At 41.3% G+C, this 14036-nt stretch overlaps 1 protein-coding gene across 1 annotated transcript; it reads left to right on the top strand.

Annotated features, from left to right (window-relative positions):
* The first annotated feature begins 8510 nt into the window (after window positions 1–8510).
* On the top strand, window positions 8511–11994 carry LOC139411613 (Iroquois homeobox protein 5a-like). The gene is made up of 3 exons (XM_071158194.1): window positions 8511–9271; window positions 10295–10700; window positions 11214–11994. Exons 1-3 carry the CDS (start codon window positions 9029–9031, stop codon window positions 11918–11920), a joined length of 1356 nt encoding a protein of 451 aa, XP_071014295.1. The 5' UTR covers window positions 8511–9028; the 3' UTR covers window positions 11921–11994.
* The last annotated feature ends 2042 nt before the right edge of the window (window positions 11995–14036 follow it).

A 14036-nucleotide genomic window follows, 5' to 3' on the forward strand; every position in this document is an offset into this window, starting at 1 on the left:
GAGAGAGTGAGGAAGAAAGCCTCCCCCACAGCTCCCACCACACACACCCGGCATGGTGACGACTGACAGGGAAGCGCAGTTCAGGGCTCCCGGTGCTAAACTCTGAACGGCAAACGTTTGGCAGGGTAATTACACGCCACAGTGCACTGGGAGTGATTAGTGATAGTTGTCTGTTAAAAGTGTTTGGAGTCTCAGAGAACCACAGTTGCCTTCCCCTCCACTAATGTTTAGGTTTCATTTGCATCAGGGAGGAAGGAGTCACATGTCAACACAAATAAAGCACGTCTATAAAAGAACAGTATCGTTCGCATCCTATTTTATGCAAAGGTCAGTACAGTATTTTCAAATTAGATTACATTTACTTCAATAATATGTTTCCTTCAATACCTTCTAGGAAACTATAACAACAAAACAATTGACACTTTTCAACATAACACTTTCAACTTAACACTTTTCAACTTAACTGAGTCGTATCTGAAGAACTATGTCACATCTATAGAACTATATTAGGCCTGCGGCTTGTTTTGGTCTGGATCAAAATAAATGTCACAAAGTGGGTATTCCACTCTAAAGGCGTCTCCATTGCCAGGTCATGTCACGCTCCGGTGCGTTGCCGTCAACACACTCAGGTGGCGTAGCGGCAGCCGAGCCTGCAGCCTGCCTTTCCTTAGATCTCCCTGCTGTGTTTACCTTAGCTGGTTAGCTACGGCGTCTCAGTCTTAGTCACTACGGCATGCAGCAGATGTGCCTGTAAGCAGCTGAAAGGTGAGTAGCACTCGCAGATAGCTAGTGCGCCCAGTTGTTAAACACATCACAGAGAAATAAGGGGGGAAAGGAGAGAGTCATGAGGGGGATGGACTGTGGGATTATAGACACCACCTGATAACTCCTAAACCACAACACACACACTGGGCCTTGAGCTGAGAGTCAGGTGGCAAAGGGAAACAAACGCACCCCATGGACATCCACTGGGGAGGAAAAAATACCTGAGGGGTTTGACTAGGGGATTGAGAGGACGTAAGACAGTACCTGTGGTGGAAGCCTCTCCAGATCTGCACCAGGTGTGAGGCATTAAGGAGAGGAGCTCTGCATCTGGCTCTATCACCCAGGGCCCAGGGCGGTGTGTCAGGTGCTGTGTGCTGTCGGTCTCTCAAAAAAGGAACCAAATTGATTACAAAGACAACAATGTGGACAATGATTTCAAGTTTACTATTGCCTCTGTTTACACAGTGTACAACAATTTAGTAAACATAGCTTATTACTGATGTGCAATAAAAACAATATCCAGAGAGATGTGATTATACAGACAACAACGCCTACATCACATTCTGCTGTCAGTTTACACCTGGCACTTCCTCACACTAATCATACAGCACAGTGTGTTAAAGCTGCTGGCTGGTGGTTATTGTCCTGAAACAAAAACCCACTGTAATGAATACAGAGAACACAGCACCAGTGTTGCACTGGAATACATACTTCATTACAGAGAAGAAAACCATGTGGGCATTGTTGTTTCTGCAGATTATACATGACACAGAACAGAGGGGTAAGACTGTAAGACGAGTAAGTGTATCACAGGCAGTGGGAGAGGTAACTCTAGACCTCAGAGCTGGGAGAGAGAAGGAGAGGGAGAATGCGACTGGGCACGTGTGGAATGCAGAGTGGCGGGGAGAGAGAGAAATCTACATTTCAAATGTTCAAGGATGTTTCCATTGTGTGTTTATGAAACATGGCTGCTAGGACTACAAAGGTAAAAGGATATGGCATCAAAGGCCTCCCTTAGAAAACACAAAAAATGAAACATTGCAGCACTGAAATGTACAGCAGAACATACTACTCCTCCTCCTCCGCTCTACTCTAGTCTTTAACCAGGCTCATTTGATTGCAGTGTACAGGCCTCAAATCAAGGCCCTGCAATCCATTTTCTCACTGTAACCTACCGCTGGGTCTGTAGTGGGTTTAAAGTAGGAGGTAGACAGACAGAACTCTATAGGCAGAGAGAGAGAGAGAGAGAGAGAGAGAGAGAGAGAGAGAGAGAGAGAGAGAGAGAGAGAGAGAGAGAGAGAGAGAGAGAGAGAGAGAGAGAGAGAGAGAGAGAGAGAGCGCGAGAGAGAGAGAAACAGAGAGAGAAAAACAGAGAGAAACATAGAGAGAAAGAGAGAGAGAAAGAGAGAGAGATAAAGAAAGAGAGAAAGAGAGAGAGAGAAAGAAAGAGAGAAAGAGAGAGAGATGAAGAAAGAGAGAGCGAGAGAGAGAGAGGTGGTGTTGGATCTCATTTAGGGGAACAAAAGACAATGGAATGGGGTGTGTGGGAAAGAACGAGGGCAAAGTGCTGATGTGGGTCCAAAATGGCACCCTATTGCCTATATAGTGCACTACTTTTGACCAAAGCCCTATTCTCTATTAGTCCACTACTTTTGACTGAAGTAGTGCACTACATAGGGAATAGGGTACCATTTCAAACACAGTCCTGTAGCCCTACTGTAAGTGCAGCCAGTGACCGACAACAGGCGGAGCCTGCCTGTCTGTTGACGGTCAGGGTAATATTGTTTACAAGCTCCCTCAGCAGAATCCCACTGCCCTCCTCCAACCATCAGCCAGCCACAGAGCTCGCCCTCTACTTAAGGCAACAAGACTGGAATGTGTTCACTTCAGCATTACAAGCCTATTAAAATACACTTTTAATTATGCTACAATCTCTCCGGGGATCATTTATTTTCATCTCCTCCTCTCTTGAACTGTGTGTTCTTTGACATCTGCACCAAGAGATCAACAGCACAACTGGAACTGGGAACTAGCATGTGTTGTTTTCTCACTAGCTCCAATTAAAGGGCATGTTGACAGATTATAGTACGTAGCTGCTGCTGCTACTGGTACGGCTGGTGGTAGTTTGTGCTCCAAACTAGTAGGGTGAGGAGGAAGGGTAGGCTGTTGATGGGGAAAATAATGGTGAGGAGAGAGGGGTGAGGAGGGAAGGGAGGAGAGGGTGAAGAGGGTGGGGAGGGAAGAAGAGGCGGCTGATGGGAGGGGAAGAAAAGGGGCTTATGGGAGATATCTCATGTACACAACATAACCAGGCAGCCCTGGGGGGTTAATGTGTTTACACTACCTGGGCTGTGATCTATCATCAACCTCATCAGCTTCTATTACCCTTCACATACTGTACATAACCAAGCAGCATCTCTAACGTCATACCCAACTGCTAATCCACAACTCTCACTCACACAATTTCTATTTGATTAGTAAAATGCTAATATCCAGGGTATAACCCACTCCCCCTCTAGACTGGGTTGATGTGCAGTACTGTACATCATCATTCCAGTAGTTGATTTATATTTAGTGCCGCTGTGCCTTTTCAAGGCGTTTCAGGTTGAACACCTCACAGCTTCAAAGGAGTTGTCATATATATGCATATGAAACGGCAACCACATGGAACCTATAGCATTATCATAACAAGTCCTCCATAATAGTTGTTTACTTATATCTGCTAAGACAACAGACAGATATTCCCTCTGATCCTGAATCAGTTTACCTACACCAGTGAGAGGCGTAGAAATGGGGGATGAATACAGTACACTTCATCTGCATGGACCATCTGAGATCTTTAGGCTAACAACACAACTGGTAAGCGGATCATCATAAGTCTATAATGTGCATAAAATGTTCACCACAGAGCAGAGCCCATGCAGTCAGGCTGAGGTTAGCTAGGTGCTGATGAGGGAGGTGCCTGCCTCAAAGAGCTTGTTTTCACTTTACTCAGGCTTCATTATGCCCAATCAATATTCATTTAGTCACTAGAGCTATTGACTCATTTCTAAAATAAAATTACAGGTAATTTGTCTTGTCATGGAATAGGGTGTATTATCCCTTTAGAAAGAAAACAGAGTGGGGTGGGATGGGACGTGGTGACCCATAGAAAAGCTGGAAACAATTGAAAATATATTTTTTGATAAGACATTGAAAAATCAATGTCTGCTTCCTGCAATCTGTCTTGAGCAAATCAATCATAATTTGCACAGTTGGCAGTGAGATGCAAGAGAGAGAGAGAGAGAGAGAGAGAGAGAGAGAGAGAGAGAGAGAGAGAGAGAGAGAGAGAGAGAGAGAGAGACAGAGAGAGAGAGAGAGAGAGAGTGAAGAAAGGCTGGAAGGGCCCAATCTTTGTCTGATATCTCTGATTTCTGAATGGCTTCTCATCATGGTGATAATAGGGTCATCATTTCAACACTTAGCTAACCCCAGCCCCTTCCATTCAGCCTGGGGTAGAGGGGAGCAGAGGGGAGGACAGGCTCCAGAGAAAGAGGAGTGGACTCATTCTAGCCCCATTCATCTTAATTCAGATTGGCAGACAGACACAGACAGAAGTGACCTAGAAAATAAAAATATCAAGGGGACCAAATATGTTGAAATGTTGCCCTGGTGTATACTATAGCGATAGGTATGTTATTAAACTAGTTATTTCAAATTATTGTATGTAATTACAGAATGTTTTCTGAACAATACATACATTAACAAAGAACCTAATGTCTTGAATAGGGGAATTTCTGTTTTGTAATTTACATGTTTGTTTCAAATGTAGGCTCATGTTTGGGCTCGGTAATATAGTTAGGTTCACATTTGAAGTAAAAGGAGTGTGACCTGAATGTCAGTCTGATGTGAACTCCATGCCACCATCTGTAGGCATCTCTAGTAAAACTGGATAGCAGCATGACATCACACAACAAAGATGGCCGTACACACTGCTGACTTCAGACCACATTACAAAATGGAAGTTAATTTATAAAGAAGATAAATACTTGGATATGACTGCATAAGTAAATGGGTGCATACATTAAATAATAAATGAACCAACAACAAAAATACACAAACAGCACAATGTGTATTATCTTGGTTTTTAATATTTTCATGTTGGTAACTTGGATAATAACAAAATCATGCAAATTTAGAATAATATTACATGAAATATCCCCACGGTAGTGATGATTCAATCACTAATACTTGTACAACTACCTAGTAGGTTTTATAGCCACAATAATGTTGCGCCACCTACAAAGTAATTGCTATTGTCAGCAATAGGATCCGCAAATTCAGTGCAGTTGTTCAGTCGAGGGACGCAGTGCACGTATGTTTAATCATTTCATTAAAAAAAGCAAGGTCAAAAATAAATAGCATCCATTATTTGCAGCAGATCTCCCCAAAGCATTGGGAGTGAAACTGTTTTGAATTTCAATTGGCTTCCAAGTGGCAAAAGCCCACAGATAATACAACAAAGAAACGTTGGTGTCAACTAATCGGTTTAGGACACAGATTTAGAAGGGCTCAAATTCTTATGAATACTTGTAGCGGGTTTCCCTCCTGTAGGTACCAACTAACCACTGCTTTCTAGAGCGCACAGCACACCTGACCTTGTGCAACGAAGGAATCTGTCAAGCGCATGACGTTAACCAACTTAATTAAACTTAACCATCATCTCTATGAACGCGAGAGGCAATTAGTCTAGTACAATAGTTAATGCTTTCTAATAATAGTCTCTAAATCCAAATTAGATTACGCCTGCTCCCTCAGGCATTTTCAATGTGATGCTTCATCCTTCATATGCATGTTTGGTTTGCTCCACGGCTGGGCTCTCTCTTCTGCTCTTACTGGTTTCTCGACCAGTGTGGACTAGTCCTATAGAAGCTGTCTGAATTGTACTGCTTTTTCACATGTATACAAAAGTCTAGCAAGTGTAAGACACTTGGAATAGCTTCCAGTCAATGATGTCCAGCAAAGTGTGCGTAAAGCTTATGCTGGAGCCTGTCATAGGATATGTCAATTTATTGTCCGTTTTTTCTATATCTTATCAAACGTATGTTTTGACAACTATGACATTTTATATATTTAAATATAAGTAGAATATACACTTGATTTGAAATACATATATAATAGGTAAATACACAGCTTCAAAGTGGTATGACATATTTATAACACGCAGACAGTGCCTATACTTGAAAACTATTTTATCCAATGTATTAGATTATGCTCTATTATAATATTATAACCGATTAAAAAAGCGAGAGTGCACTCAACTTCAGCTAGGGTATATTTCTGTAAAGGAAAATGATCCGTTTCCTACCTTTTCCTCAGCACGAGCTATAAGTATTTTTTTCCCGCTCCTTGTGATCTCTCACACACAAACACACACATACACACACCTCCTCGTCCTACTTCAGAATAGACCTCTTATCATGCGCGTATGGTGCCTGGAAGTCATTATTGTCGATAATAGAGTATCAATGCATATTGACGTCATTCAAAATAACTCTCTCCTCTCTCGGTATCCCTGGTAACCGGTACGCTATTCAGAGATGAGTGACTGAGCATTGGCCATTCATTACGTCCCTCATTGAAGAACAGTAAATATAATTGGCCAATAATGCAATGAATGTGGCTTAAACCTTTGCGGGCACTCATGACAACTTCAATGGGAAAAGTACAATTACACTTGGGTTAGGTGTTTACTTAGATTATTATTGATTCATTTGTATATTATACGAAATCAATTATAGGCTGATAGTTAGTTGTAGTCTATATTTAAAAAAAAAAAAAACATTTATAAGCAACAGTAGCAAATACCTTTATGGCACCCGAGTCACAAATATCTATTGTAGCCCTGCTAAAAAGGGAAATACATTGACATAGGCCTACCATTAAATAAAATATTTTGACTTTGTTTTCAGTTTATTAATGGCAACATATTATCAATAATAGTAGTACTATTATTAGTAGCATGCCTAGTAGTATTATAAGGACCATCATCAGTAGAGTAGGACATCATTATTTCTAGACCTCTACTTTTTCTTCCAAAATAGATGTAGTAGGTCTAGTATAAACAATATCAACATTAGTATCCTGAACCTGTGTTGTCATAGATGTTGCTGCAAGAACATGAGGAAGAAAAACTGTTGGGGTAACAATAATTAGTTTGGCTATCATAGCACTGCGGGTGGTTGTAAAAGTAGATTTTCTAGTACCGTTGTCATCATCATTATTCTTACTTCATGTATGTATCTTTCTTGCCTTTCCCCAACTCTGCATTGGCTCACTGTACAGCGTCATCACTCTCTGCTGCTCTCCAGAGGGTTTCAAAGCGTAGGAACACGTGACACTATGCACACACTTTTTAGCAGCGCCTACAGCGATCCCTTTCGGTTTATCGGAGATTTGAACTATAAAGCCAGAAACAATCAGCACTGTGACTATAAGGCCTGTGAATGTCTGTATTAAAAAAATATTTAATCGGATATGCATTATTACACCTTTATTGTGGTTAAAATATGAGTCTAAAATGTATTTTTTAAATATAAAACTATTGCAAGTTGAAAAATAAATCGTGCAATATTATTATAATATCAATACTATTATAATAGTATAGCCTAACTAATTATGAATAGGTAATTTATTATCAGAGTATAAATATTTGTATTATCATTAGGCCGATTAATATTGGCCTGTCATTATATTGATGATAATGTAATAAATAATTCAGGAGTTATTAATATATGGCACAGGTGCGTAAAAAGACATTGTGCTGAAATGAAAATTCTGGATATCCATAATGGCCGATAAGCGCAATATATTAAATAAATCGTGACTCTCCATATTTCTGCAGAGAAACGTATCTGGTGGCATCAAAGGAGATTACATCCAGTGGTCATAGCGGATTTGCTGTAGTTCATATGGTACTAATCTGCCCTCGCTTGGGGCTTTTATGACTTTCGGGGTGAGAGAGAGCGAGAGAGTGTATGTGACTGGTTTATTCCTGGATCTATGGAGAAAACTATTTAGCAGCCGCTTCAGTTAACAGCTGTCACACGTTAAGAGTTGCTTATCCCACAGTTGAGTGGAATGCTTCCTAGATTTCAGCTAATATTACAAATTGCTGGTTAAGAAAAAAAAACGTTTACACAAACAGCCAAACCTAAATAGTTTGGGATAAAGGTTCTATTTATATTCTATTGTGTATTATTCGCGCCATTATTTATGCACGCTCCTGCCATGTCTTACCCTAACAACACAAAATGCGTCTGGCGTAAGAATGTCTATATGCACAAAATAAATCTAAATCAAAAACCGTCGCCCCTTTTTAGCTCCCGTTGCGGATTTTAACTTACGGCAGGATCACCGACCGTCAGTTAGGCTGTTACGAGTCATCTATTCAAAAATACACGTTTTGCGCTCAAAAGAAACAATAAACCATAAACCATGGAAAAAGGAAGAGCAGCGTGCAGAACATAGAGCGCTTTTTTCCCCTTCAGTATCTGAAAAGCTCTTTCTGACAGACAACAGCCCATTTGTTATTGATCAAGTGTGAAAGTGACGGCTTCATGTATTTAGAATAAGAAGAAAGTTGGAGTTGATCTACTGGCTCGCATGATATCGCCATCCAGGGGCTGGTGCACTGGAGTCCTATAGCACCGAGCCTTGTTAGAGAAAAAAAATAGAGAAATAGCGGGAGAGGGATTGTTAGTGAGAGAAAGAGAGGGAGAGAGGGAGGGGGGAAAGCGTGGAGAAAAAAGAAAACATGAGAGAGAGAGAGAGAGAGAGGGCTGTGGTATTAACCCAGCATAGGCTTGCCTTTTCCTTCGATGACTACACCCCGATAGGAGGAGCGTGAAGAACGTAGTAGGCGTCAGAATCCTCAATTTCCAACTTAGCATCTTGGCAGGACATTTTCCCAAGCAAAGCCCCCATCCGAAGGCAAAAAACTTCTTCTGCACGGCATGAGACAGAGTGAGCAAGTGAGAGAGAGATAGGAAAAATAGAGCGTAGCAAGCAAACACAGCGGTCAGTTGTAGCTGACTATCAGCGACAAAAAATCTATATCTAAGTCTATGTATTTGTTTATATTTTTGCTTTTTACCACAATCATTTAGAGGGGAACAGACAGCGGTCTGTTGATACGAGACTCCTATGACTGAAATCGGACAGTGCATGAGAAAATAAAGAGGAAAAGTGCGCAAGTAAGTGGCTTACTTTCGGGGCTTTCACCATGGCGTATCCTCAGGGCTATTTGTACCAGCCATCCGCTTCCTTGGCGCTGTATTCATGCCCGGCGTACAGCACCAGCGTTATATCGGGACCCAGGACCGAAGAACTTGGTAGATCCTCATCTGGCTCAGCTTTTGCTCCCTATGCCGGAACTACCGCGTTCACCAGCGCTTCGCCCGGGTACAACTCCCATCTCCCGTACAGTGCGGAGGCGGGAGCGGCCGCCACATTCGCTTCATACGTGGTGAGTGAGAGAGCATAGAATCGAAATTGCCGAGTGGAAAACAATGTGGAAAATGTTATATTGTATTGTTGGTGGGCCTATGTGTAGAATGTTAGCATGGTGCAAATGAGGCATATGTATTTCTGGTTCAGCGTGCGTCTGTATTTTGCTGATGACTCTTTTACATTTGGGTAAGTTAGTTGTAAATAGGCCCATCCATTTTGATGCAAAGACGAACATGCAAAATTACTAATTAGGCTAATTTGCATGTTATTGTTCTTTGGATAAATGCATTTTTTTTTTTGCAAATAATGAGCAATGAAATAGGTCGTTGTGTTGAATTAGTTTGCATACAATAACAAACAGCAAGCTCCCAACCTCGGTAGAACACATTATATGCTGTAGTTATTTGTTGGATAAGGTCATTATTAGTCTATGCGAAATTATAAACTCGTTTATTTAGGGCTACTCGGTTGTTTTTATGGACATTGACCAAATGTTCGTTAACTTGGGAACACAGATCCTAATATTTAACATGTTCTAAATCTGAAAGTGAGTTGAGCACGCAGTTATAAGCAAATGAAACGAGGTATGTAAGCCAGCTGAAGAATAGTGGGAAATAATGATAGCAAAATCCTGTCTTGGTAAAATTATGAAAAGAGAAGACATGGTAGGCCTGTTACCGTGATGTTAATGCTTCATCTACTTTGTAAATGAGGTTGCTTTCACTACGCATAGATAACTTTGTAGTGGCTACAGAGTCAGCAAGACAGGCGCATCTTGAATACAAAAACGCACAAAGAAAAATAAAGTTGAGACTATGTCCATCTGTGTAAAATGTCAAAAGTGAATTGGTGACGCATTTGATGCTTGATTTATTGTAACCAACCTAAACGTCAGAGGTGTGTGTGTGTGTATTTGTGTTTGTATGTGTTTATTATGGTGCCTTGTTATTGTTTGAAACTTATTTTGTAATGTTTTAATTGTTATGAGTCGTTGACAATTATCTGAAAAGCATTTTATTTTCGACGGCTTTGTTTTCAGAGTTCTCCCTATGACCACACGACGGGAATGGCTGGGTCTATAGGATATCACCCCTACGCTGCTCCCCTGGGTTCATACCCCTACGGTGACCCGGCATACCGAAAAAACGCGACCCGTGATGCCACAGCCACTCTCAAAGCCTGGTTGAACGAGCACCGTAAGAACCCCTACCCCACCAAGGGGGAGAAGATCATGCTGGCCATCATCACCAAAATGACCCTCACCCAAGTTTCCACCTGGTTCGCCAACGCCAGGAGGAGGCTAAAGAAGGAGAACAAGATGACCTGGACTCCCCGAAACCGGAGCGAGGACGAGGAGGAAGACGAGAACATCGATCTGGAAAAGAATGACGACGACGAGCCTAGCAAGCCGACAGACAAGGGAGACTCGACAGACACAGAGTCAGGTCTGTAGAAAAATCATACATTTTTTATCGCAGTCGTTTCCACTCAGGGCGCAAAATGAATTGCTGGTTAATGGTGGTATATTATTTATAATGGGACAATTGCTTTAAATAATAATCACCTTGAACTCCCCTCATTTGACTTATCATGTGCTGAAAATTGCTGGTGACGTAAAGTGTTTAGCATTCGATTTATCTTTAACTGCATAATAAGGCGGGCTGCAGCTGGTGGACTGGGCTGTGTATCGCCTAATGATAATTATTACGATTAAAACACAATCATTAATATCACGGTTTTCAGTAGCTGTATGCCTAGTTGTTTGTAGGCCTATTATTTATTAGCCTACTTATTATGATAACTAGGTCGATTATTATGGTAATTAGCATATGCACAAATATGAACGCATGAGTGCATGAATTAGGGGCCTATAACATATTGGTAGTCTATCTGTATCTTATGTCAATGTTATACATTTTTTTCACTGTAACTTAACTCTTGTTTCTCTCTCACTGCAGATCATAAATTGCTGAACCCGGGGGACATAGTGTGCGACAGATTTAAAGAGGAGAATCATGGCAAAGAAACGGATCCCCTTCTGAGCGACTCGGAATTAAAAGACCAGGGGGATCGGACAGAGTTACTGCCCGAGTCTGCTAAACCCACCACCTCGTCTCCAACCGCCGTGCCTCGGGGAGGAACCGAGCTCGTTGCGCAAGACAAGCCGTCAGAAATGGGCCATGCGCCGGGCACGGTAAACAGCAACGTGACGTCTGTTATTCACTCCTCCCCATCGGCCCCTAAACCCAAACTCTGGTCCCTGGCTGAGATCGCAACGTCCTCAGACAGGTGTAAGAGCAGCCACGACGGGCCGCAGGGCCATGGGATGGGTCACAGCACAGTGATCACCACCAATACAGCGTCACCATCACGATCCTCCCCACAGTGCCCTCTCCCAAACAGCACAGTCCTATCCAGGCCTATCTACTACACGTCCCCTTTTTACCCGGGCTACACGAACTATGGCAGCTTTGGACATCTTCACAGTCACAGCAATCACGGCTCAGGCACGGGCTCCACGGCACATTTCAATGGATTAAACCAGACTGTGTTAAATAGAGCAGAGGCTTTGGTAAGAGAAAGCCAGAAAGGCAGAGGCCAAACGCAGGTAGATCTTTGTAAAGACTCCCCTTATGAACTAAAGAAAGGTATGTCAAACATTTAATACCTTGATCCCTTTCAAAAATCCATCGGACTTTTATTTATTATTTGTGGTTGCATTACAAAAAAGAAGAAAAATAATAATTATAAAGGAAAATTCTGAGAACAGTTATTTTCTGAGTAAATGCTTAACTTCAAATCTTAGTTTCTGAATGGTTAATCCTAATGATGTAACAAGAATGGTCTTCATCGCTGCAGCCACCTGAGTCTATTTGTATTAAAGACTAATATGTATATTTAATGTAGCATTTTTGTATTTAAAATGGACAATACACTATCTTTGAAGTAAATTATGAGAAAAAAATACACGTGTGCAGCGATTATTCTGGGGGGAGCGGGAGGGGGAGGCAACTGTTATTATCAAATGTGTCAGAAGGGCTTGAAAGAGAAACACATTATGGAAAATGAAATAGGTATTTATCGATGGGATTGTGTTCTTTTACCCCGTGACAGGTGTATCAATTACATTTTCGATACAAAAGAGCACTTCAACTATATACAACATGTCGAAATTTCACAAATTCTCGAGTGAAAAACAGATATGCCTTTTAGGTCTACCCAAATATTTACATTTTGGTGGGGTTTGGCCAACGATGTTGGCAAGAGTTTACTGAATATATGTATATTTCTGTCTCTATGTTTCCTATTCCTTTCTACATGTGCAGTAGGAGGATACGTATGAAGGTGAATATGATAACAACGGCATAACTGGAGGCCCAGTCGTTTAACCCAATTACTTCCCAACCGCAACGTGTTATAAGCAAAGCAATCAGGTGGCGAACTCCAGTAATGAGTTCGATTTTATGCCACATTTAGAGCTCATTACTATTTCCAAGGCGTGGCAAAGCTGTTAAAAGGACGCAACCATGCATTTATGGCTTCAGAGCACACTGGCCAGTTATATCATTAATGTTGGAGCCTCCTTAATGACGCGTTGGATGTGAAACACTCTTGGTTAGGTTTAGAGAGGAGGATAGCAAGACTAGCATGTCATGCACACAGTAAAGGCCACATAGTTTCCAGGGTTTAATCGGTTTTGTCAATAACCGAGCCTCTCACTGTCCTCAAGGCTCAAACTCTTCCTTCCCACTTCCGCAGGTAGGTGTCACACTTGCTCCTAATTTCAGGGGTCTCATTCTTAATCCGTCACGGAAAGCCGTCCCTGATCGAATGGCCTAGTTAAAATGGACCAAAGACTGGGAGGCAGAGAGAGAGAGAGAGAGAGTTAGAGGGAGAGAGAGAGCAACTTGAAATGGTCACAGTTATTACATGTTTACTATAACAATACTTCCAAGTGGGAAAACCTGAATATTACAATGTATTAACATGGGACAAACCATTTCCTTTCCGGAAATACAATACCGTGGTGGATTTTTGAGAGAGAATTTTTTTTTTAATGTGGCCTAATCTTTGAAATTTTGATTAAGGCTGATTTGTTAGATGAGACAAATGGTGTCTTGATTTGGCACAGATATTGGGAAATGTTTTGAAAACAAATCTGTTAATTATTATCGAATTATAATTATATTATTACTACTAGTAATATTTGTTTTATCAGGTGCCAATTTGGTTTTGTTTTATGATCAGTAGTGAACCTTTAGTGTTTCTAGTATCATTATAATCAGTTGATCAACACGGGAGTACATTAGCTCATGGCTTCATGGTATTACTCCCAACATTTCATATATATTCCTGTTTCTATTTCTAAAAACCTCAATCTTTGTCTTGATTATTTCTATTTGAAAAAGATAGAAGTAGGCCTACGTTTAATAATTTAGAATAATCTCAAGTAATAATAATAATAATAACAGTAATAATGAACTAGTGAAGTGGGCCAGCTTGCTCTTGTTTACTGCCTTTCATTAATCTCTATAGTTTACTTTCCGCACTCGAGTTGAAGCCTCCCCTGGGCTTTATATAATTCCCTTAGCCCTAATGTCCTCTATTCCGAGTCACACGGGCGAGCGACTGGGGCTTCTATTTTAATCTCCCAGAGTATGTGTGCTGCCTGGCCCAGTGATTGCAACACATCATCCGGCTAAATAGCATAATTATGTTTTTCTTTGCTGATCCCTCCAGGAATTGAAGTGTTCGATGCAATGTCCCCTAAGAGGACATCA

This window comes from Oncorhynchus clarkii, chromosome 6, assembly GCF_045791955.1.
Source record: "Oncorhynchus clarkii lewisi isolate Uvic-CL-2024 chromosome 6, UVic_Ocla_1.0, whole genome shotgun sequence".
In the NCBI taxonomy this organism is placed as follows: domain Eukaryota; kingdom Metazoa; phylum Chordata; class Actinopteri; order Salmoniformes; family Salmonidae; genus Oncorhynchus; species Oncorhynchus clarkii.